Below are 26117 nucleotides of genomic sequence, written 5' to 3'. Positions count from 1 at the left end.
GAGGGAGGGAGGGGGAGAGAGAGAGAGAGGGGGGAGGGGGAGGGGGAGGGAGGGAGAGAGAGAGAGAGCGCGCGTGCGCGCGCTGAAATCCAGCCCACATTCCATTTGCCAGTCTGTGCACCCTTGGATCTGCATCCACTCAGAACCTTGTCAGGCTCCTTGGATCCTCTATGCCTCAGTTTCCTCATCTGTGAAATAGGGTAATAATTGCTAGGCTGAAGGATGCTTTTTCTAAACTCCCAGTGTTTTCTGACAGTTTGAAAAGGGCTCTGCTGGTCTGGCCCACCTGACCATTCTCCCCCTCTTTACTCACGCCACCCTAAGAAAGGAAATGTGAATTACATGATTGATAAATTCCGCAGAATATAAAAGGCATGTTAGGCTCAGCTTTGCCTTTTTTCCTCTTGGAAGTGGGCTGCTCTTCCAGGGGCAGCCCCTCCCTACCATGTGTTATAGACCTGCCCTGGGCCATGATGGAAGGTTCGCTTGAGCCCACGAGTTCACGACCAGCCTGGGCAATATAATGAAAGCCCGTCTCTACAAAAAATTAGCCAGGTGTGTGGAAATTAGTGCGCCTCCAGTCCCAGGTACTTAGGAAGCTAAGTGGGGAGGATTGCCTGAGCCTGAGAGGTCAAGGCTGCAGTGAATTATGATCGCACCACTGCACTCCATCTTAGGTGACAGAGAAAGACCCTGACTCAAAAAAAGAAAAAAAAAAGCAAACCAAAAACATTCCAAACAAAAACTAGAAAAAAAATTTTAACATACCTGCCAAAAAAACTACTAGAGGAAGTTATTCAAGTAAAAAGAAAATATAAATGCTATAAATATTTCAACTAAAATAAAAAATTATCAGACTGGATTTAAAGTTCCAAATACATGCTGTTTATCAGAGACATGCTTTAAATATATTCTAGATGGAAATCTCAGTAAATATCAAAGGACTGTAATCATAAAGATTATATATGCATATATATGTGTGTATATATATCTGTGTGTGTATATATGCGTGTGTATATATACATATATACACACACATATATATATACATACATATATATACACACATATATATACACATACACACACACACACACACACACACACACACACACAACCAGAGTAGAAATAAGCTAGAAATAAAAAAACGAAAAGATAGGCCAGGCATAGTGGCTCACACCTGTAATCCAAGCACTTTGGAGGGCAAGGCGGGCAGATCACCTGNGACAGTGCTCAATCATCAACTTTATTTCTCAAGGCTCAGAATATATATACATTTTTAGGGTCTGATTGACATCATGGTAAGGAGAGAAACAAGTAGCTAAATCATCAATTCTATACAATAAATTGACAGCTAAGCAATAGGTGGTTATAGAAGATAATAATATCTTTGGTGCTCATAAGCAAGTTTCTGTAGCAAAAAACCTTGTTCCTCATGAAAGCAGGCCATCTGGTTTCGCCCGTCTGGTTATCTTTTAACTAGATTCTCCTTTTTCTTTTGTCCCCAACTTCCCTATCTTGACTTCCCTCTGCCTGGAGGCCCTGCTCCTGGGCTCAACCTCCCTATAGTGAATACCTGCTCTGAGGTATTCACACGGGAGGGCTCCCAACAAGGAACGACACACACTAGGTTCTTTTAAAAAATAAAAGGTGGGAAGAGAAAGAGGATCAGAAAAAATAAGTAATGGGTACTAGGCTTAATACCTGAGTTATTAAATAATCTATACAACAAACCATCATGACACAAGTTTACCTATGTCACAAACCTGCACTTGTACCTTTGAACTTAAAAGTTTTTAAAAAGACATATTTGTACCTTTTAAAGAGGAATAACCCAGCTGGGTGTGGTGGCTCATGCCTGTAATCCAAGCACTTTGGAGGGCAAGGCGGGCAGATCACCTGAGGTCAGGAGTTCAAGACCAGCCTGAACAACATGGTGAAACCCCATCTATTAAAAAAAAAAAAAAAAAAAAATGATAAAAAAAATGCCCTAAATATACGAGATTAGTCAGTACATGTGTAAACAACCCACGGGCTAAACAAAACACACACACACAACTAGAATTAGAAAATATCTTAACTAAGTTATATGAATATGTAACATATTAACTTATATAATACAAAGTATTACTTACAGAGAAATTTGCAGCTTTAAAAGATATTACAAAAGAAAGTGGCTGAGAATCAGTAAACTACAAAATAATACAAATTAAACTCAAAGAGAATAAATGAAGAAAATAATAAGAGCAGAGGTCAATGAAATAGAAAACAAACATAATGCCAAAAGTTTTCTTTGAGTATATTACACAGTTGATAAATTCCTAGTAAGACTAGTTAAGAGAAAGAGAGAGAATCTAAATTATCAATCTTAGGAATGAAACAGAGATGAACTTCAAAGTGATAATAAGAGGATAATATAATGACAAAATTTTATACTAATAAGTTTAAAATGTACATAAAGTGGCCAAACTCCTTGAAAAACGACTTGCCAAAACTTACACAAGAAAGTTAAAATTTGAATTAAAAAAATTTTAATTAAATACATAATTTAAAACCTTTCAACTTAATGTCAGAAAATTTCTCCATTAAGCTCTCCCAAATATTTAAGGAAGAAATCACATCAATCTTACACTAACTCCTCAAGGGGATAGAAAGAGGGACCACTTCTAGCATAATCTGGGTAGCAGCATCTGACAAAGCTGCTGCAAGAAAGGAAATTACTTGCAAGAAACAAAAAGGAAAAGGCCAATCTCCTTCATAAACTTATACACAAAACCCCTACACGAAATGTTAATAAATCAAATCCAATGATACATAAAAAGATAATGTATCACAGCCAAGTTAGATTTATTCTTGGAATGTAAGGTTGGTTTAACATTCAAAAATCGATCAATGTAGGAATCATCAAGGCCTATTGTGAAGAATAAAAGTAAGGATAGGGTAAAAAAATGAAATAAAATAGAAATAATGCCCAAACAGCCTTGTGAAGGTGATTCATCACTGCATCTCTGGCTTCCCACAAGAAACTCTTACCCACATCTGCCTGGCCAGGCTGCTGCAGGTATGCTTCGGGACCATCTGCTAAAGCAAGCTTGTCTAACCCACAGCCCACATGCAGCCCAGGATGCAGCCCAGGATGGCCCTGAATGCAGCCCAACACAAATTCATAAACTGTCTTAAAACATTGAGTTTTTATGTGTGTGTGTGTTTTTTTTAGCTCATCAACTATTGTTAGTATATCCAATGTGTGGCCCAAGACAATTCTTCTTCCAGTGTGGCCCAGGGAAGCCAAAAGGCTGGACACCCCTGTCTAGAGCCTTCTTTAGCTTTCCAGGTGTGTGAGCTCTGGTTGAGTTTTCTTCTTGATTGACCATAATCAACTCTGCCTTGCCGGTTACCTCACAGGCTTGTTCTCAGAGACCAAGGAACCTAAGAAGGCCCCTTGGAAGCCATTAGGGACTAGACAACATGAAAGAAGCAGAGCTTCTTTTTGAAAAGCTGTCATGTTTGCATAGCACGCTCACCTGAAAGATGTGGGCTGGCTGCCCTGCCGCCTGAACGCTCTTTCCAGCCTCTCCTGGGTCATCCTGGAATTACCACCAAGCAAGCAGAACTTCGAAGACGTCCTGTCTGCATCTGTGCTGTCTTCCACTGCTGGGCTGTCCTCTGAAAGATCTCTCCGTCTGGCCCTGTCCCGCAGGGGCAGCCCTTTGCTGGGCAGATGGGGAGGGCTGCTGGCAGTGGTTTTCTGCTTTTCTACGGTCAGTTCACTAAGCTGATTCAGGGAGGGCCTGGAGGGGGAGCTGTTGCTAGAAGCCAGGATGTCCTGCTCCGTGCGGACAAAGAGCTCAGGGACCTTACAGCTCTCCTCTTGGGGCTGGGTGGAGCTGCTTGAGGAGGGCGACTGTCTCAGAGAGCGTTTGTGGAAAGAATCCTATAAGAGCAAGGACAAAAGCAGTGAGGGCCCCTTTGAAGGGAGCTGGAAAACACAGATCCCACTTCAGGCATTCGCCCATGATGTGATGTCTCTCCCAGGAATGTCTTTTCCCACCCCTGACTCCTTCCCCGCCTGTTCTTTGACGTGCTGCTCAAATGCTCCCACCTCTGTGCTTTCAGTGACGCACACCCCACCTGCCAGAACCTCAGAGCAGGCCTCAGCCTGTCAGCCATTACAGAGAGCTGGTCATACAGCAAGTAAAGCCGTCACTCCGGTCTGCTTCACCACCTATCAGCTGTGTCACTTGTGGGAAGATGCCTAATTTCTCCGTCCCTGATTTCCTCACCTGAAATATAACCAGGCCACAATCCACTACCTGTCATTTCTAAATCCCAAAACCAGCCTGGGCACAGTGGCTCATGCCTGTAATCCCAGCACTTTGAGAAGCCAAGGCAGGTGGATCACTTGAGGCCAGGAGTTCAGGACCAGCCTGGCCAACATGGTAAAACTCCATCTCTACTAAAAATACAAAAAATTAGCCAGGCATGGTGGTGCATGACTGTAATCTCAGTCACTCGGGAGGTAGAGGCAGGAGAACCACTTGAACTCAGGAGGCAGAGATTGCAGTGAGCCAAGATTGCACCACTGCACTCCAGCCTAGGCCAACGAGACACCACCTCAAATAAATAAACAAATAAATAATTCCCCAAACCTCTGAAAATGAAAGGTTTTTTTTAAAATCCTGTGGTAAATTCTTAACTGTTGTGAGGTCGCTTACAGTTTTTTAAAGTATGAGTATTCACCAAGGCCTATTGTAAAGAATAAAGGCCTGTGTGTAGTTGCTGAAACAGTCATGATTTTGCTTATGGGGTGCTACCACAAACCCTACTAAAGGCATCATGTCATGTGTGGCTCATGCACTGTACTTCCTTTGCAAAAATTAAAAAAAAAGAAAGTATAAATTCCAAAATACATCCGGCCCAAAGGTTTTAGATGAGGGATGAGGCACCTGTAGTACTCCTCCCCTACAAGACTGAGGAGGATGACATGAGGCCCGCGCAAGGTACTAGCACGGAGCCAGACATAGCGCACCAGTCAGCAAACGCTCATGACTCCTACGCATATTTGTCCCATGCCCACTCACATATGGTCTTAGCTCCCTCCTGGTGGCAGAGGTCATTCTTAATTTGCCTCTGGTGTTCACAGAGAATCCAGCTCAGCAGCCTATATCTAATAGGTACTCAAGATTTGCTTAGTTTTTGAAATGAAGGAATTCTAGAGGAGTCCACAGAAATATCCAAATATCCTCCCTTACTGTCAAAGATGAGTGGAGGAAATGGGAACTCATGTTGTTATTAATGGGAGGGCAGGGAAACAAAAACGGACCTGCCAGGCTTTTCCTTGGTTTAAAATTCTGGACCTCTCAATATTTCGAGAAATAATCCAAGATCAAACAGTAAAGACTGGGCTGGAATAAGGAAAGCTTAATTTTGTAATGTTCTGGCCAAGTAGATATTACTAAGCACTATAAACCTCCTCCCAAAGCCACTCAGGGCATCCCCTGCACAAAGTGAGGAAGACATCAGTCACCATTCCCAAGGAGACTCGAACTTCTAGCCCAAGGGAGCTGGCGCTGCTACAGGGAGCCAGTGCTGCTGCAGGGAGCCCAGCCTTTTAAGTCATTCTTAAATACAAAAGTGATCCAGTAAAAATGATGAAATACCCAACAATCTTTGGCTCTTTCCTCCTGAGCAACAAATAAGTATGGCCAAGGTACTCAAAGGCCACAATGTCCCTTCTAGAGAATGTGGAGAAATTCTAGAGCAACCTATCCTTCAACATCCTTCGCAGGTTTCAGATATCACTTCCCCAAACAATTACCAAAAGAAATCTGCCACAAAGCCTTCGGCAGTGAAGCAGGTGCAAGCCATCTCCCTCACACCACGGGTATAAAGGGCATCTCCACTGCACACACTAGATGATTAGGACGTCATGCTAGGACAGCACCTTAGTGCTCATCTGGCTCACTGGTCCTCAAAGAGTAGTCTACCAACCCCTAGGAGTCCCCAGACCGTTTTAGGGAATTCAAAACTATTTTCCTAATAGTAAGATGACACAATTTGCCTTTTTTCACTGTGCTGACTTTGTGCACAAGGCAACAGTGGGAAAAACTGCGGGCCCCAGCATGAATCAAGGCAATGGCGCCAACTCCGCTAGTGCTCAAGGCCCTCTTTACCACCGACACACTCCCAATGAAAATAGATGAATAAAGTGCTGACTTCACTGAGGAAATGCCCATGCCGACACATAAAAATTATCATTTTTTACCTCCTTTTTTTTTTTTAATCATTATTCCCTTAGACTCTCCAGCACACATCTCTTCAACACCGAGTGACACAGTGAGAGGGACGTGCAGGCATTCCTCAGAGCATGGAAGACAGCAGCTGGCACTGCATGACTGTCTAGGCTGCGAGAGAACTTGCTGGTTTCTTCATGGAACCACTGACAGACAAACTATGGGGACTCAAGCGTGGGCATTTGGCAGGCATTTTCTTGAAGATCAATTGAGCCTATCACCTCAAGGGAAAAAAACGGTGTATTTTTGTCAGTGATAAACACAAGCTGTCAGGTAAAAATTAGAATTTTGGAAAACTTCTATCTGCCACCGTGAGCTTGAGAGCTTTGCAATACTTAAAAACTTCTTGGACGAGCTGGGGGTGACATCAATGAATGCAATTTTTTGGTGTGATTTTCTTTTTGTCTAATGACATGTGTCCACATTTGGAAGATCTATATAACTCAGTAACTGATATTTTCCAAATGACCAATATATTATGTTACTAAATCATACAGAGGTAAAACATTCAAAGTACAAGACATACCAACGGAAACTGGTAAGGTACAAGAAGTTCACCGATATGGTTTAAGATTTCACATTGAGAAGCTGTAACTTGTCTAGTTTCGAAGTAGCATCAAAGAAAAATAACCCAGTTTTCTGAAAAGACTATTAAAATACTTTTCCCTTTGCCAACTGCTTATCTCTGTGAGGCCAGATTTTCTTCATACACTTCAACCAAAACACCATATTGCAACAGGCTGAATGCCGAAGCAAATATGAGGCTTGAACTTTCTTCTACTAAACCAGACATTAAAGAGATTTGCAAAGAAGTGTAAAACAATGCTACTCATCTTACGAATTTTTTGATTTGGAAAATATAGTTATTTTGTCATTAAAATATACTGTGTTACATCTAACAGGTTTACTGCTTTTATTTTTAATAATTTTGTAAGTAAATATTTTTTAACTTCTTTTAATTTCAAATGTATAAATAGCAATAGACACACCCACATAAACAAAAGCTCTTTGCACTCTACAATAAATAGGAGTATAAAGAGAGCCTGAGACTAAAAGTCTAACAACTACTGATGTAGACTCAACTCTCACCCAGGCAGGGCTCCTTCCAGTGTCCCCAGCAGATGGGTTAACTAACTTCCCTTTTACACAACTAGCCGAGTCCCTTCCAAAGCAAACTTTTCCACTGCTGAGGCGGCTGTGACCAATGGAGGGCTCCAATACCAGCCTCCATCCACTGGTGCCAGTTGTGCTGTCTGGAGCCACCAGGCAAGGCTACACCACCCAATCCAACAATGGGGCCAGCAGGCACACACCATGCACTACACAGAAACACAACGATGCCCTGCTCTCAGGAGGCTTACAGACTAAGCTGGAGATTGCAAACAGCGTTTATTTCACATGGAGGCAGGCTTTTCCTACCTCCAAATTTGAAGAAATCTCTTACATTCTGCCAAACTCCCACAAGATTAAGCATCTCCAAATCTTTTCATTTCCTCCAAACAGTTCACCATTTTAGCCCCTTTCCTCGGGAGAGGATTCAGTCTCTGAATGTCCTTTTTCAACAAGAAGACCTAGGATGGGGTATGACATCAAGATGTGGCCTGAACTACACAGTGATGGACAGGCTCTTCCTTGATCTGGACCCCAAGACTGAATGACTCGAGAGCACGGAAATCCCAGAGCCCTAAGGGGCCTTAGACAGCCGGTCTAATAGAATAGACTGCAGCCAAGATAAATAAAAACCTTGATCAAAGACCCCACAAGATGGAGCCAGGGGCAAGGAGAGGACTCACTTCTTTCTGTCCTAATTACAAATGAGCTGGGAGAACAGTGCCAGCACCTACGCCCACATCTAAACATACAGCAGGTGAGTGAGAGCACAGGTGGACACAGACACCCTAGTTTTGGTTGGCTCAGACTCCCTGATGTGACTGATATGGCATTTTGAGTTTGGTGTTTGCTTTTGCTTTGCTTTTCCATTTGTTGTATTGCAAACTTCTTTTACATTTGCTTCTGATTTGGTTTCGTCTCTCTGCCTAATGAACTCTACCATGGTCACCCCGTAAGGAAGACTATAAAACAACAATGTGAAATTTTTAGAATTTTTTTTTTTGAAAGAGAAAAAAGCAGAATAAATGAAACTATAAGGATTGGGGTTTTATTCCCTTTTAACTATTGTGTTTTAAATTTTTTTTAAAAGATGCTGTTTTTCTTTTTCTTTTCTTTTTTTTTTGGACAGGGTCTTACTCTTGCCCACGCCGGAGTACAGTCACATGATCACAATTCACTGCAGCCTCAATCACCCAGGCTCAGGCAATCCTCCCCACTCAACCTCCAGAGTAGCTAGGACTACAGACGCACACCACCACACCTGGCTAACTTTTTTATTTTTTGTAGAGGTAGGGTGGTGGGACAAGTGTCTCCCTATGTTGCCCAGGCTCCAGGCTGGTCTCAAATTCCTAGGCTCAAGCAATTCTCCCACCTTGGCCTCCCAAAGTTCTGGGATTACAGGCATGAGTCACTGCGTCCGGCCTAAAGATGCTCTCTAAACCTGGATAGGTTCCCCACTCCTGAATTACAAAGACAAAGCTGAGTGGGTGTTCTCACCCAGCAGAGGAATAGAAAATCTTACAGACAAAATGGGTAAGCTAAGGGCAGGAAAGGAGACCTGCTCAAGGCCCCATGGGGCACTGACAGTAGAGCCAGAGAGAAAACAGAAGGAGTTTTCTTCCCATCCCCATACACAGGCTCCCTTCTTGGACTATCCTGTGGGGTACCCCAAATAAACCAAAGAATGCCTTAGGCCTGGCCCAGTCCTCAGCCTTCAGTCTCATAACAACAGAAAGAGCAATAGCCCCACCTGCAGGGAGCTGGCGATGGGCCCAGTCACCATGCCTCGCACAGTCAGACCAGACTTTGGCCTGGAATTCTCTCCTATCCTCTTCACATCCAAGGAAGGCTCCAACGAGTGAAGCTTGTCCATCTTCTCCCATGCAGAAGCCAACGTAGGAGTTTCACCTGGGACCGTCTGCCTAGGCTTACTTTTGTGTGGGGGCCTTTTAGATGATATGAAATTACCAAGTACATCTCCATCAAGATTGTCATGCCTGTAAAAAAGGAATATTTCCATTAAAACAGACTCCCCAAAGGGAATCAGTAGCAAAGATAGCAAATTCCACATTCAATGGGCACTCAAAGCAAGTCCATTAATCAATCTACGATGACTTCTAACCACCCAGCACTTTATCATGAAAGATAAGGAAAAGAAAATACTCTGGTATCGGGGCAAGTCTGCCCTACAAAATAAGACAAGTAAACAAGCAAACAAATTTATAGGTGATGATCCAAAACAGGATCCCTCAAGTCCTTAAGACTAAAGAGCATCCTCAGTTTTCCGGGCCTGAATGATGATGGGAAACTATAACCCTTCAGGACAGTCATGGAGTATGTGGAGCCCAGCCTTGCCTGACACCACTGAGAGGTGTCCAGAAGACCCAGTGCAAACTCAGCATTCCCCCACTGTTCAGCTAAAGCTGGAGTCGGTGTGCCAATGGCTGTGTGTGTGTGTGAGAGAGAGAGAGCGCGCGAGAGAGACAGAGAGGGACGGGAAGAGAGCAAGAAAGAACAAAGGAAGTGAGAGACAGAGAGAATAAGCACAGAGAGAGAAAGAACAAGAGTGAGAGAGCCCACGAGACAAAGCCAGAGACCTAGGCCAAAGCAAATCTTACCTCTGATCACCCATAAGCCAGCACTCCTATGACACAGACTCAACTATTTTCTACCCCTGGGCTCTGGCATAAATAAGTATCGCCCCTACCCTATGCCAAGCTGCTTGCCAGGGACTGGATCACATGTAGGCAGGCAATCACATGTGTACTGTGATTGTGGCATGTCAAGGAAAGGGGCTGGAACCAGCCTAAAGAAATCCCAAAAGGCTCCCAGAGAAAGCAGCACCTGAGTCTGAGCCAATCAGGAGAGAAGAGGTCCTCAGGACAGGGCCCAGCCCCAGCAGGCAGGCCTCTAAGGCAGGAGGTGCTCCGGGGAGAAGTGGGGCTGCTCTGGAATGGGATTTTGCATGGTATTCTAAGGAGTTTATCCGGAAAGCAGCAAGGAATATCTGAAGCCCTTCAGCAGGGGAGCGGCATAGCCAGACTCCTTTTGTGGAAAGCTCACACTATTTTAGGGCAAGGGCGGATTTGAGGGGAAGATCACTAGGAGGCCTAGAGACCAGGAAGGGGCTATGGGAGTTAGCCAGGAAAAGAGGATGGGAGCGTGAACTGAGGCTCTTGCAGTGGGCAGAGAAAGGAGGAAAGAAGGAAAGTGCCTACTATCACTATGGGTGCAGAGCTCACAGGACTCACAGATGCAGAAGATGACAGGGGGAGGCAAGAACACCCACATTTTTGGCTTGGGTGACTGGGTGGGACTCAGGAGCTTCAACTTCCTAGTTGCTTTTTTATTGTACCAGAAATATTTCACTTCCAAGCCAGGCAGTAAGTACTTTGGAGGAAGAGCTGCTTTATAGCCCCTCACAACCCTATACCTCCAAATCCTTGTGCTAAATGCTTGTCATGGTCCCACCTTTTGGCAGCTGGACACCCATGCCCTGAGCTTCAGCGACCCTCAGGAAGGGAAACGCTTTTCAATGGAACCAGAAGAAAGCACCCATTCCCAGGAAGTTAAGCTCACTACTGGGGACTGCAGTATCTTAAGGTCATAATTTAATTATTTCCCAAATAATAGAGGTTAAATCAAGAATGCCAATTCATTTTCTTCCTAAGATTTTTAAAAGGGCTTATTTTTCAGATTTTTTCCCATCTCTACAGTGTTTTGTTGCCTTGTAGAATACTATACCCCTCTTTTTAAGAAAATCAAATAAAGCAAGTGCTTGAACCTTACGGTCATGGAATTTAAAATAAAGCTAGTCGTAACTGTTCTCCATCTCAAAGCAGTCCATTCTCACAGCCTCAACAGGAAAAAAACAGCACTCCATGGCAGAGATTTAGAAAACACAGAGTGCAGGAAGCTGAACAGTGGCCCCTGTAAAGATACTCACATCCTGATTCCTGGAATCTGTTAACCCATTTATGCCAGAGGTTGCAATTTTTTGAATTTTTGCATGAATGAAAAATCAGATCTTGGTGATGACCTTGAGCAGTACAATATAAATAACTCCCACATATTTAGTGTTCCAATAATGGAACCCTGGGCATAAGTGGGTTAACCATAAGTTAACCCACTTATGGATAACTACAGAAGTGGGTTAGCTACATAGTAAAAGGGATTTTACAGATGTGATTAAATTAAGAGTCTTCAAATGGGATTATCTGGTGGGCCCAATGTAATCACAGGGGTCCTTCTTAGAAGGAAACATGAGGGTGAAAGGTAGCAGTAAAGTTAGGAGGTATAACAACACAAGCAGAGGCTGGAGTGATGAGCTTTAAAATGGAAGGAGGGGCCATGAGTCAAGGAACACAGGTGGCCTCTAGAAGCTTAAAAAAAAAAAAAAAAAAAAAAAAAAAAAAGAAAATGGATTTTCCCCTCAGAACCTCCAGACAGAACCAGGCCTGCTGACACCTTGTCTTTAATCCAGTGAGACTTCTGACCTCCAGAACTGTAAGAGAATAAATTAGTATTGCTTTAACCACTGTGAGGATTAAATTTTATATGCCAATGTGGCTAGGCTGTGGTACCCGGTTGTTGACTCAAGTATCAGTCTAGCTGTTGCTGGGAAGGCATTTGTAAATGTGATTAATGTTTACAATCAGTTGACTTTAAGTAAGGCAGATTACCCTCAATGATGTGGGTGGGGCATATCCTATCAGGTGAAGGCCTTAAGAGCAAAATCTGAGGCTTCTCAAAGAAGAAATTCTTTCTCAAGATTGTAACATAAAAATCCTGTCTGAGTTTCCAGATTTCCAGCCTGCCCTACAGATTTCAGACTTGCCAGCCTTTACAATCCCATTAGCCAGCTCCTTAAAATATGCCTTTTTTTTTTTTCTTAAGAGACAGGTTCTCACTCCATCTCCCAAGCTAGCCTACAGTGGTGTGATCCTAACTCACTGCAGCCTCGAACTCCTAGACTCACGTGTTCCTCCTGCCTCAGCTCCTGAGTGGCTGGGACTATATGTGCACACTGCCACCCCAGCTAATTTGTTTTTAGTTTTTGTAGACATGGGAGTCTCTCTATGTTATCCAGGTTGGACTCGAACTCTCGGCCTCAAATGATCCTCCTGCCTCAGCCTCCCAAAGTGCTGGGATTACAGGTGTGAGCCGCTGCACCTAGCCACACTTCGTTATATATACATACACGTACATATGCATATAGACACACACACACACGTGTAGACCATATTAATTATGTTCCTCTGGAGAATAGTGACCGAAACCACCATGAAGTATATAGTAACTTGTTATGGCAGCAATAGGTAAGTAATAAACGGAATAATGGGAAAAGATACCTGGCTTTGCTTGTTTCTGACAACGATGTTCTCCATCCTGCATCTTCATCTGAAAGGTCATATATATTTACCAGTGTGGTCTCTGAGCATCTCGATGGCACTTTGTTATTTTTCTTTGGAACTGAGAGTGCAGGGATTGGGGTTTCTTGAGTGAAATTGTTAGCCGTATTTCCAAAGTGATCCAGAAAGTATCTGGTGATGAGTTCAAGGCTCGTTTTTAGAGGATTTTCCTTTGCCTATCATTGGGAGAGAAAAAAAAATCATTAATTATATGTACGGCTTCAGGGAAGAGTGGAAAAGACAACTATCCCACTTCTTTGAGTAAGCTTATCAACTTTTCGCTCATTCAAACAAGCTTTCAGCCAACATTTACTGGCCATGTATTATATGTTAGGTAGCATGTTGGACTGGGACACAGGGATAAAAACAAAATCTCTACCCTAAAAGAACTAGCATCCAATGCATGAGACAGCCCACTCAAAAAATAATTGGAATACAATGTGATAGAAATAGAGGCATGCCCAAGCAAAATTCCTCCTTTTTGCTCTAAGGAATAATTTTATAAAATATATATCCCTTCATTTAAAAATCGGAGTCTGTAGGGAACGCTAACCCTACAGATTCATAAGTACTTGGGGTCTGAATTTTTTTTTAGTTTGTAAGCCCTGCATCTAACACTGACAGTAGCGATGACAGAGACAACTGAAGCAGATGATTAATGTGAAGAGCACAGAGGCAGTCAGGACCAACTCACTTTACATCCCAACTTTAAAAACAAAAGGCAAATGAAAGTCTTCAGTAATTTGGAATTAAATGATACCAGTATTTTCCAGCCCTGCCTACTCGAAATGCTCCTTTTAGAAGTTTTTTAAAAATGCAGATTCTCACGTCCCACTGACACTAAATCAGAATAGCAAAGATTTAAATTCCCCTAAGTAATCCGGATAGACACAGCCATTCATGCAACACTATGCAGGCTGGCCTCAGGGACCCAGCCACGTGTCAGTCCCCAACCCACTCGCCCAGGAATACCCAGGTCCTGCCGAGCCGTGGCTAGACATTTTGCAGAGTAGCAAGGCACCTGACCTGGAGCTTGGCAGAGCAGGCCCTCAGGGCATGCCAAGCCCTCCCCTTCCTACTCTTCTCATCTATGCAGCAGGACTCTGGGACTAAGACCCACAGCCCATGGACTAAGAACAAACTCAGCAGATTCATCAGACAAAATCTGGGACAGTTTTACTATTTTTTTCAGGCAGAGATAAAAACAGAAACTATTTTGTCTAAGATTAAATGAAGCTTACAATGAAGAGAGTTAGAGGAAAGACACTATATTTATTGTAGCCTTCTTGCTTTTTCTCTCAATAAGAGAGACTTAGGACCCTGAATTGCCTGATTATACCTTATGCTTTTTTATATCACTTGGCTCACAGTAGGCACAGCCTATGTATGAATCTAGATATTGTTTTTCAAAATCTCAATTTACATAGGCATTTTTATATATCCTATACCTAATAGGTTAAAACAAGTTACAGGAAATATTAACATAAAATTGCAGGGCTTTTCCAGAATCAGGCTTTGTGCTGAGTGAATGTCAAAATTACTATGTGATAGACTAATGAGTAATTTTCCTGTAAAATATACATGCCAATTCATTGTATAACAGCTAATGATTGTTGTATAAATCAGGGCACTTATCAGTAGCTCATGAAAATATCTTAAGTATCTTAAGATAACAACTACTTTAGGGAGACTATATTATAGTGAGGGAATAAAAAAAAACTTGAATGCCAAAGACACTTTTGGGAAATTAGATGAGGTACATTTATGTTAAAAGTTCAATGTAACCAGAATGGTTAATTGAAATTTCTGGGTAGCTGTCTTATTCTAGGTGCAAAATTCTCCTCAAGTATACAGTCCACTCTCCTGCCTTGGAATACAGTAGACAAAGGACTGCAAAGCATCTGCTGCCTGGGTCAACATTCTTTCCACAGGACTTAGAAAGTACCTGCTAAGGACAGGAGCTAGAGGTGCCTGCGTGCCACCCGAGGACCCAGAGGATAAAGGCCTTCTATTTGATATCTTCACTGAGCCTCTGATACACTTCACCTGGCTGCCATTGCCTATTTCTCCTCAAATGGGAACACGAGAATTTCTGGTGTCCTGAGTGCTCCTGTAGGTACCACCTGTTTTTAGTTTATATGTTTGCCTGAAATTCCATCCTTCACTTTATTGAGGGAAGCCTGGCCTAGCTTCCTTCCTGGCCTATGACACATATTTGCATAGTTTTCAAGTGGTTCAGAGGATCCTCTGGGTGTCTCAAAAAATAGCCTTGGTCCCACCACCATACCAATACAATCTGCTAAAGTCCCATCTGAAAAAAGGATTACAATTAAAATATGCTTGACCATCACTCCTACAATAGGATTGGGAATCAAAACAGCTGATTCTAGCCTCATCTAATAACTGACCGTGAGACCTTGGATAGCCAACTCTGTCTGGCTCACAGCTCTCTCCTGAGAAGAGGAAATTTATCCGTAGTTTAAAGCTGGACCCTGAGAGGCTAGCCGAGAAGGCAAGACCTCCTTTTCCCAACTTCAAATGGGGCATTTTCCCTTCTTTGCTTTGCCTATTGAAATTCTATATGAGATATCATTTTATTGCTTTTTTTAAAAATGGTGAGAAATGCTGAACTATATCATTTTCTTTTTGACTCTGACACTATGCCCAACCACAAAGCAACATTTGCTGGATGGCCAATTCTTTTTCTGTCTTCATAATAGATGAAAAAAATTAAATAGAAAGTGCAGCTTTGTTCAACTGTATAGTCATTCGTTCATTTAATCCGCAAATATATGACTATTCACTGTGTCATTGGACAGCACTTTATGTATGGGGATATAATCGTGAACAAAAAAGACTGCATTTCTGGCTTCTGCTGTGCCCAAGGTATTGGGGGAGGCAGATATTAACTTTAAATCACATATTCTATTGCCAATGTGATAAACACAAAAACAGGAAACCTATATGGTGCCACGAAAGCCTGTAACAGCAAGCTGGGGGAGATCAAGTCTGGGGGATCAGAGAAGCCCCCTTTCCCGCTCACGGAAATGCAGTTCCATTTGCTTTCCTGACTCTAATGCACCTGGGTTAGCTGAACCCAATTCCCTCCTCTACCTAAATTATATGTCACAGGAGATTCAAGACTAAGGTATTACTCAGAACTGAAGAAGGAAACTCTTACACAAGCGGGGAATGGAAAATTTTAGTATAACTAGATACTATATTCTTAAGCACAGTCTTACTAAAAATAGCCTTGTGTGGGGAAGAGGGAGCACTGTCACTGGCTCTGTTCAAAATGAGCCCGACAACCACACGCACGCAACACACCAGTGGGCAGCACCAGCCGACCAAGGTGGAAAACTCACTCCCGCCGCAGATCTGTCCGCACTTGGAGGGGGTCCCTTTCTCCCTGAACGCAAGTGTGGCAGGCCAGCAGCTCCTCAAGCCTCTCCTGTCACTGGCAGGGCCCATGAGTGCTTTGACAGCACCAAACTCAGTTCCAAGACTCCCCACCACACCTTAGAAAGCACGTACCTTGTTCTCCTTATAGAGAAATTCGAGATGCAAAACCTTTCGAAGATCATTTCTGTTGTTTATGCTGAGGTCAGAGCGTGGGCGTTCCTGGTCCATGGTCACACATGTCTTCTTTAAGCCCTGAGGGAAGAAATCTGAATCACTGTTTGCCATCTTAAATCAAAGCCTGTTGTTCTCATAAAGCACAAGCAAAAGACTCCTGATGTTCACCAAGATAACTCCCACATAACCTTTACACTTGACATCACCTCTGCAATTATTAATATTATTCTGATTCTTACAACAGCCCTATGGGCTAAGTGAAGGCTGAAGTTTTCAGCCCATTTCACAAATAAGGAGTGAGTTCAGAGCTCCCACACAGGAGTCCTGGGTTTGGCCCTATATTTGGAACCATAACATATGAAGCTTTAAAAATAAACAAAAGAAAAAACATGGCTAATATTCATTCCCTTCACTCTCAGATGGGGAAACCAGGAGATGGGGTTGACTTACCCAAGGTAACACAATGGAATTACATCACAGGCAGGGGTTGTAACCATCCCAGCCTGTGAGTCCGTGACTCTGGGACCCAGGCCCATGGGAAGCTCTTGGTAAATGTCTGCTAAATCACCAGCAAAACCACTTTCCATCATCCCACCCCGAACTACCCAAAGACCAAGGTTCAAGGCCCAACTGAGATGTGATCTAGCAATGGCAAATCTGGGGTCGGGGAAGTGAATGTCCTGTTCCCCACAAACGCCTGGCTTCTCCATTTGAAAAACAACCGCAGCAGTTGCTTTCTGCCCACCTCACTGGGCCATGGTGATTGTCAAATGGCTAGAGGCAGGAAGACGCCTCACCAACAGCTCCGCCTGGTGTTAGGAGTGTTCCTTGCTCTTAAAGGATTCCAGACCCCCAGTGCTATACAGGCTTCAGCTTCTCTCAGAGCCTTTGTGTTCAGAATTTTACAGAGGGTCTAGATGCTGGGGAAACAAGACAAAACCCACACCCACCATGAGCTTAGGTAAGAAGGCCAATTTGGGAAACTAAAAGTAAGAACACAACTTTGAAACAAACAGGAAAGAGGAGGCCATAAGGAAGGGAAAATGGAAATAAATGGACACTATGTGTTGGAAAAAAAGGTGGATTAGGTGCATTGGGAAGAGTCCATTTGAAGGAAAGGTGGGGTTCAAAACCAACCACCCACGTTTCATCTGGGCTTAACCATGGCTTTCCCTCCAGTCAAAGCGATGTGGAACACACTATAACGAGGGTCCCTCTCTGACGCATAACTCTTTATGTCTGTCAACAGCTCAAATCAGCAAGCCCTGGCACATTTAACAAACCCCACCCGTGCCCCAGCCCTACAGTGTGATGCACACCAGCATTTGTAAACTATGGGGGCCTGGGCATGATGCCATAGGCCTGCAGTCCCAGAACTTCGAGAGACCAAGGCAGGAGGGATCTTTGAGCTCAGGACTTCAAGGCGACAGTGAGCTATGACTATACCACTGCACTCCATCCTGGATGAAAGAGGGAGATCCTATCTCTTCAATAAAGAGAAGGAAAGAAGGACAAGAAAGAAAGGGAGAGAGAGAGAGAGAGAAACCACTGGGGTAGGGAACAAGGGTACCCTCAGGAGTCAGGCAGTCCTCAGTCCCATCCAGCCCACTCAAACTTCGTTCACCCAACAAACGCCTGTCATGCACCTCCTATGTGCCAGGCTCTGTTCTAGATGCAGGAGAGACAGAAGGAATACAGCTGATGTTCTGTTGGGAAAGCAGACAATAAATGTATAGTATACTACTACAGACAGCTGCTAATATGCACCACTAGGGAGACAAAGCAGGGAGAGGGAAGACAAGGACAAAGGGCACTGTTTTAGACGGTCAGCTGTTTGCTCAGCATCATCCACATGCTCACTCCTCTCCAGTTTCCCTATCTGTGAAACAAAGGGAATGGACCACTAGTCCATAAGTCCAGTTGCTAGAGGCAGAGGAGTGAACAGATCAAAGTTCCGGTCCTCAGGGAGTTTGCATTCTACAGGGGAAGAGACAACAAGTACAGTATGATATGGGGGGGAAAACATACAACGTAGGATAAGGAGACAGAGAGGGCTGGGGTGGGTGTGGGGATAAGCTGCTACTTTATCAAACGTGGTCAGGAAAGGCAGCACTGATTGATGAGGGAATCAAAAGAGGAGGCCACGCAGACACTTGGGAGAAAAGTGCTCCAGGCAAGGAACAGCAAGTCCAAAGGCCCCGCGCCAGCTGCAAAAACCAGTGCATCTAGAGCTGCATGGTAGGGGAAAGGAAGTAAGGAAGTCGGAAGTCACCCAGAGCCTCATAAAGAAAGGCCTTGTGGGCTTTTGTGAAATGGGAAGGCTGCTATTTTGAACTGATATATTTTTAAAAGATCACTCAGCTGCTAGGTTGAAAATAAACTGTAGGAGGCAGGAGATTAAACAGAAACCACTGAGGAAGCTACTGAACAATTCACAACATATGAACACAGGGGTGGCTTGGGGCAAGGTGTTTGCAACAGAAGTGGTAAGAAGTGGCTACATTCTGTATGCGTTCTGATGATAAAGCCAACAGATTTACTGACGGACTGGATATGATGTGCAAAAGAATGGAAAAACCAAGAATAATTCCAAAGTTTTTGGCCCAAGCAATTAGAAGGACAGAGATGCCGTGTATTGCAATGGGCACAGGAGGAACAGGAAATCAGAAATTGAGTTTTGACTATTATGATAAATAAATATTTGTTCTTTGTCCCAAGTTCCTGGCACATAGATTCTAAAACCCTTGGAATCTCCAGGATGATAAGAATGTTTTCTGTATGCTAATGTGATGACTAGTGGCTGGGGACCCCTAAACAGCTTCAGGACAGGGGCTGGTCACAAACCTTGACTAGAGGGCTAGAACTTTCAGCCCTACCTCCCAACCTCCCAGAGAGGGAAGAGGAGCTATAGATGGAGCTCATCACCAATAGTCATTGATTCCATCGAACATTCCTATATAACAGAATCACCATAAAATTTCCTGAACGATGGGGTTCAGAGAGCTCCCAGGCTGGTGCTGAGAGGGCGGCATGCTGAAGAGGCCATGGAAGTTCCCTGACCCCCCACCTGGCCATATGCATCTCTTCCATTTGGCTATTCCTGAATTGTGTCCTTTATAATAAACTGGTAAATGTCAGAAAAGTGTTTCTCCGAGTTCTGTGAGCCATTCTACAACATTATTAAAACTGTGTAGGGGGCCATGGAAACCCTCAATTTATAGCTAGTTGGTCAGAAGTTCAGGTGGCAACTTGGGACTTCTGGCTGGCATCTGAGGTGGGGATGAGACTGAGACCTTAACCTGCAGGGTCTCCACTAACTCCAGATAGTTTCAGGATGGAACTGAATTGTATGACACCCAGTTGGTGTCTCGGGAGTTGGAGATTTAGTTTGTGTGGAGGAAGAATTCCCCATACATTTGGTGTCTGAAGTGTGAGAAGAAACACTATCATAGACATATTACAATGCTTGTAAGCCATCCCAGTAGAAATGTAGACTAGGCAGTCAGAAGAATTCAAGAGTTCAGGGAGAGGTCTCAGCTAGAGATAGACATCTGGGAATTTCAGCATATAGGCTGTCGGCATATAGACCACAAGACTGGCTGAGACATCTTGAGAGTGAATGGACAAAAGAAAAGAGAATCATAAACTAAGTCCTTGAGCCCACCAGAGTGCACAGAAAAGGGAAACAAAGGGGACCAGCAAAGACTATGAAGGGAGCAACCAGAGGGGCAGGAGGAAAGCTAAGAAGGGCAGTCTCCTAGGAGACAAGCAGAAAACACAATCAACTGTGACAAACATAATCATTAGATCAAGAAGGGCAAGGACTAACAACTCCAGGTTAATAATAGCCCTAACAAGAGCTGTTTCCATGGAATGATGGGGACAAAAGTCTGATTAGAATGGGTTTGAGAAAGCAGAGAAAAGAATTAAAATGAGAGTAGACACTGCTCTTTTCTGGAGTTTCTATACAAAGGGGGGAAATATAAACCTGTAGCTGGGTTTGAGGGTCAAGACGGGATTCTGCAGGAGCACGATGTGTATGTGCTGATAGAAGTAACTAGCAGAGGAGGGAAATGCATGGTGCAGGAGACAGCCACATCTCTGAGCACGCAGGACACGGCAGGCGCACATGGAGGGGCGGGCCTAACCAGGGGTGTGGAGAATTCATCCACAGGAACACCAGAGAGAGCAGAGTGAACGGTGCAGGCCTAGGAAGGCTAGTAAGTGTGGTGAGGGGAGCCTGTTGGACTTCTCTCATGGCTTCTGTTTTCTCAGTGAAATTACATGGGGAAGGAGCTTCAGGGTTTGAGGAGAGAGAAGGTGTGAAACGGTCATCCAGGATTTGAGAGGTGAACAAGCTGAAGAGTTGAAACCAGGTGGGCAGCACCCATAAGGTATCATAGGGGCGGGTGGCTATGGACCTAGAGTGACAACATCAACATGGTGGTATGTGTTTCTCCAATCCCATTCAGCTCTATGGGTGCAAGTGTGGAGCAGGATGAATGGAATTTTACTGTCAGAAAGTGATGAAGAGAGAAAATGGAAAAGGAGCTGCGCCTGTTATGGAGGGTGCAATTACAACAATGGGTGGGTGAGAAGTAGGCAGGGTTACAGCGGGCCGGAGGAACTGTGAAAAGTTGGCAGGAACACAGCAATATAGATGGGTATGGCTGGAGAGGAGTTTACGTGGGGCTAGGAAGGGGGAAAAGCTGGAAATATGGACAGGTGGGAAGCTTGGAATTGAGATTACAGAAAGGGCACAGTATTGGTAATGAAAATCCCAGCTCATGACCATGGAGCAAGGTGGCAGAGGAGGATGGCACAGTCACAGCAGGAGTGGAGCCACAGACCCAAGAGGCCAGGGCAGCAGAAGAGTCGCCTCAGTGTACCCTGCCATCTCCAGGAGACTATGGTGACTCTCCCTGAGGGCAGACCACACTTGGTGAGTTCAAGCAGGCCAAGGTGGCTGGAGGGTAGAGGGTGGAGCAAGCAGTCACAGAAGATGAGGTCTGAGGGTAGCCAAAGCCAAGTCATAGAGAGACTCAAAGTCTAATTACAATGGGAAACCAGTAGAGGGGTTTGAGCAGGGGAATGATATGGTCTGACCCGCTCACCCTGGGCAGTTTCTTGGCCTCCTGGTCTCACGATACTCTTATGTGAAAGGGAATACTTACACCTATCTTTCAGGACTGTTACAGGGATCTGAGAAAACGAACCTGTGCCTAGAAGATACCTGGCACCATGGTGGCAGCTCTCTTGGTTACTACTGCTGGGTGCAATGACTGCTTGTGCAAAACCCTGGGAGGAGCATGTGGTCTCTGCCTGGAACTGAAGGCGATGAGAAAGCAGTATCCCTGGGCTGCAGTCCCAGCTCCCTGTGACTTTCTGAATAACTATGGGCAACTCCTTTCTACTCTTAGGGCCTTAGTGTGCCCAGATAAAACATGGGAGGCAGAAGCGACCAGGAGAACTTGGCCATGTCAAGTGGGCGGGGTGAGGGGGTGGGGCAGATGTGGAGTGGACATGGGAAAGGCTGGAAATGAGATTGAGATGGTAAGCTGGGGTCCAGCTACAAGGCAGGCTCAGATGTCAGTGAGGACAATGGATTTCATCTATACTCAAGAAAGAAAGAACATGAAGAAGCCCTCTCTAAGAGTTTTATTCAGTGACCCAGGCTTAAATGATGGTAACAGTCAGCTTCCCAGGGTGTGTCACTGATATCCAATATGCAGCCAGGACTTGGTGGTGGAAGGTCAATTCACCATAAAAACAGGGCAGATGCATTTAAACACAGCCAAATGCATTTAAAAATTTTTTCAAATAAATGATAAAAACACACAAAGACACTTCCCAAACAGGTGCACTTCAGGGACACCTGTTTGGTGTCAGAGACAGTGAGGGTGGGGGGAGGTATAAAGTTGAACACCCAAGTGCACATTGTATCTATATGTCAGATCCAATGCTAGCCCACAGGTAATTATTAATCCTCATTATAAATCTGAAAAGGGTCTTATTCTATCGTGTTTTACCGATAAGGAGATTGAGGCGATGAGTAAAGTATCCAGATTCACGCTGCAAACTAGTAGCAAATATTTGAACCCCCTCCATTTGACTTCAAAGTCTTTCCCTTTTTTTCCACTCAAAAAATTACGTGTATGTTTTCATACCAGACAAGTGCCCAGAGCCCTAGCACAGTATGACATGCAAGGATAGCCAAATCCAGAGCGAATGAACTGATGGGTGTCCCCCTCTACTACCATGCCAAGACCCACAGCGAGCTCCTTCCCCACCGAGGTCCCCATCTCCACCCTGAGGGTGGATGGACAGCGAAGGACCTTCCCAGCTGTGAACACTGCAAAAACTCTCCTGGGATAAAATAGGAAAACTTACAAAAACTGAAGCAACCACTGGAATTCCCACTGTTGACTAAAATGACTAAGGGCTTGACTGTTAAGAACTTTTCTGGGCCTTTGGGGTTTCCTCTGGGGAGAAGTTCTTTCTGAGCGGAACCCCGACTTGCGTGGTTCGCGCACGGAGGCCGGCAGCCAGGCTGGGGCGCAGGCCTGCCCGCTATGCGCCCGCGCTGGGACTGCTCGACGCGGCCCCGGAGCCCCCTCCCCAGCTGCAGCCGCTCCGGAGCGCGGATGCCCCAGTAGGGCAGCGCACGGGGCTCAAATCCTGCCTTGCAGAAGCGCTTGGTGGCAACCGCAGAAACGCCTCGTGGGAAATGTAGTTTCCCCTGTCCCGGGAAAGCGGCGCTCTTTTGGGGCATCTCAGGAGCAGGCAGCAGGCAGGGGACGGGCTCCCTTCCTGAAGGTGCAAAGACCCCAATAGTCCCCCCAAATTAGAGCCACTGCCCGGCGTTTGGAGGGGGCGAGCCGTTACCTTTCTGCTGAGGAACTCCCTGACCAAGGAAGCGGCCACCTCCTCCACGTAGAGGCTGTCCATGGCTCCGACTCTGCCCACGAGGCCCACGCCGGGCCGCTAAGTCGGTTGGGCGCAGTATGGCCGCGTTGCCGTGGCGACGGCGGCGTCCGTGCGACGAGAACTCCTCCCCTTCCTTGGGGCGGGCGGGAAGGGGTGGAGCGTCTTGCAAACTCGCGTCTCAGAATGGGAGGCCGCAGCCAGGGCGCCCATGCGCGGCCCAGGGCCCCGCCCATGGGCTCTGGGCTTGGCGTCCTCACTCTGGTCCTAGTCACCTGAGAGGCCTAGGGCTGATTACCGCCCAGCTCCCAGGCTCCATTTCCCTAGACATAAAATGGGAAGAATGTCTGCCTCCTTGTTTCTGGAGGACTAAGAAGTGACCTCCTTAGGTGCACCCTCAGCACCACAGCCGCCTCTGGGACCACCAACGCCACCGACCTTGGCAGGCCTGGACCGTGGGGGCAAGGAAGCCCAGGATTCTGCCTTTTGGGCACCGAAATCAAAGGACACGTTCCTAACCCCCTCAGCGCCTGCTTTCTCGTAATGAGACTGCCATTTATTGATCACCAAGCTCTTAAGACACAATGGCACTTTTAATCCTTACAACTTCCTGGCCAAGTGGTTGCTATCGGCCCCATTCTTTAAAACTAAACACTGAGACTCAGAAAGGCTAAGATTTTGCTGAGGCACACACAGCTGGGTACTGGGAAAGTTGGGTTTCTGATCAAGCCTGATACATTTTTCCTAAACTTAGTCACCTGGGTTCCATCTCACACCCTTTGCCACTTGGGTTTCTAATCAAGCCTGATACATTTTCCCTAAACTTAGTCACCTGGGTTCCACCTTCACACTCTTTGCCGCTTGGGTTTCTAATCAAGCCTGATACATTTTCCCTAAACTTAGTCACCTGGGTTCCACCTTCACAATCTTTGCCACTTCTGCATGTTACCTATTGCATTCCTTTGCTGAGGGGCCGTACAAAGTACCACAGACCAGGTGGCTTAAACGACACATGTATGGTCTCCCAGTTCTGAGGGCTACAGGCCAAGATCAAGGTGTCTGCTGGAGGGTTTCTTCTGAGGCCTCTCTCCCTGGCTTCTGTTATAGATGGCCACCTTCTCCCTGTACCTTCACGTCTAGCCCTCTGTGTGTGCCTGAGTCCTAATCTCTTCTTATAAGGACGTCAGTTGTATTGCGGTAGGGTCCACCCTAATGGCCTCATTTCCACTCAATCACCTCTTTAAAGCTCCTATCCCACACTGTCACATTCTGGGGTACCAGGCATTAAGACTTCAACACAGGAATTTTGAAGGACACAATTCAGCCCTTAACACCTATACTGCTACTTATGGATGATTTTCTTTAAATCCACATACATGTTTTACAATTTATTTTAAAAGGAAAATGTTCCCAAGCAGTAATATCCACAAGATCTTGGGTTTTATGTGCTTGTTAAATCTCTAATATACATTAAAACAAACACAAGGCCGGGCGCGGTGGCTCACGCCTGTAATCCCAGCACTTTGGGAGGCCAAGGCGGGTGGATCACAAGGTCAAGAGATCGAGACCATCCTGGTCAACATGGTGAAACCCCGTCTCTACTAAAAATACAAAAATCAGCTGGGCGTGGTGGCGCGTGCCTGTAATCCCAGCTACTCAGGAGGCTAAGGCAGGAGAATTGCCTGAACCCAGGAGGCGGAGGTTGCGGTGAGCCAAGATGGCACCATTGCACTGCAGCCTGGGTAACAAAAGCGAAACTCCGTCTCAAAAAAAAAAAAAAAAAAAAACCACAAAACCAGAAAGTTATGCATTCACCTAAATCACCTTACAACCGCCACTGACTGGCACATGCACCACACTTGGGAAGCAACTGTCTCACCCTATACAGTCTCCATAGGACGTGGCCGTAATGTGGCACATTGCATTGCAACCTCCAGGCATTTCTCCCTCTCAATCTGCGATGGTTCTTTGAGAGGCCTCTTTTGAACATGGTGTCCTATGTGAGAAAGAGCCATACGCTCTTATACGTACAGAGAGAAGGGCGGCATTGCAGGAGACAGTGTGATGCTTGGTCCAGAGGCCCTCATGTTCCAGCTGTGAAGACACACCGATGGCTGATGTGTAATAATAAAAGAATAACATGAGACAGATTTATACTCGGTAAGAGATTGTGTATCAGGGGTCCCCAACCCCCGGGCTGTGGACCAGTATGTGTCTGTGGCCTGTTAGGAACCAGGCCACACAGCAGGAGGTGAGTAGCCGCAAGGGAGCATTACCACCTGAGCTCCACCTCCTGTCAAATCAGTCACAGCATTAGATTCTCACAGGATTGCAGATCCTATTTTGAACTGCACATGCGAGGGATCTAGGTTGCACACTCCTTATGAGAATCTAATGCCTGATGATCTGAGGTAGAACAGTTTCATCCCGAAACCATCCCCCCACCTCCCATGGAAAAACTGTCTTCCACTCAACTGGTCCCTGGTGTTAAAAATGTTGGGGACTGCTGTTGTGTATCACAGATAGTAGGTGTTATATAGTAGGTCAGAGGAAAGAGATTTCCCCCATGGAGGCAGATCAGAGTGAAAAGAGAAAAAAAATCATTCACTCCTCCATTAATTTATTCTTTTAAAAAATATTTGTTGAGCCCTTACCATGTGCCAGATGTATGAGTGCTGCAGATTTAGCACTGTAAAATATATGTCTTCTTAGAGAGAGAAGATGGGGAAAGATGGAAATGGGGAGATGGACAGGAAAAAGTTGTAAATGCATAGAAAACTCATAGGGAGCATGGCAGATGGTT

At 45.1% G+C, this 26117-nt stretch overlaps 1 protein-coding gene across 3 annotated transcripts in view; it reads right to left on the bottom strand.

Moving 5' to 3' along the window:
- MINDY4 (MINDY lysine 48 deubiquitinase 4) overlaps positions 1–23436 on the bottom strand; it is a 127746-nt gene extending 104310 nt beyond the window's left edge. The window contains exons 1-6 of one of the 3 annotated variants that reach the window (XM_037737943.1): positions 23276–23355; positions 17188–17310; positions 16349–16468; positions 12755–12990; positions 9154–9400; positions 3525–3934 (exon numbers count right to left, since the gene is read on the bottom strand). In XM_037737943.1, coding sequence (XP_037593871.1) covers positions 3525–3934; positions 9154–9400; positions 12755–12990; positions 16349–16444 — 989 coding nt within the window. In that variant the 5' untranslated portion in view covers positions 16445–16468; positions 17188–17310; positions 23276–23355. Of the gene's footprint in view, positions 1–3524; positions 3935–9153; positions 9401–12754; positions 12991–16348; positions 16469–17187; positions 17311–22780; positions 22936–23275 lie in introns of those variants that run through there. The other 2 variants (XM_017527107.2, XM_037737944.1) reach the window with 2 other exon arrangements.
- Positions 23437–26117: the final 2681 nt, after the last annotated feature.

This window comes from Cebus imitator, unplaced genomic scaffold (assembly GCF_001604975.1).
Source record: "Cebus imitator isolate Cc_AM_T3 unplaced genomic scaffold, Cebus_imitator-1.0 Scaffold45, whole genome shotgun sequence".
In the NCBI taxonomy this organism is placed as follows: Eukaryota; Metazoa; Chordata; class Mammalia; order Primates; family Cebidae; genus Cebus; species Cebus imitator.
Note: the sequence above shows the minus strand (reverse complement) of the source record. Positions and strands in the feature narration are given on the sequence as shown.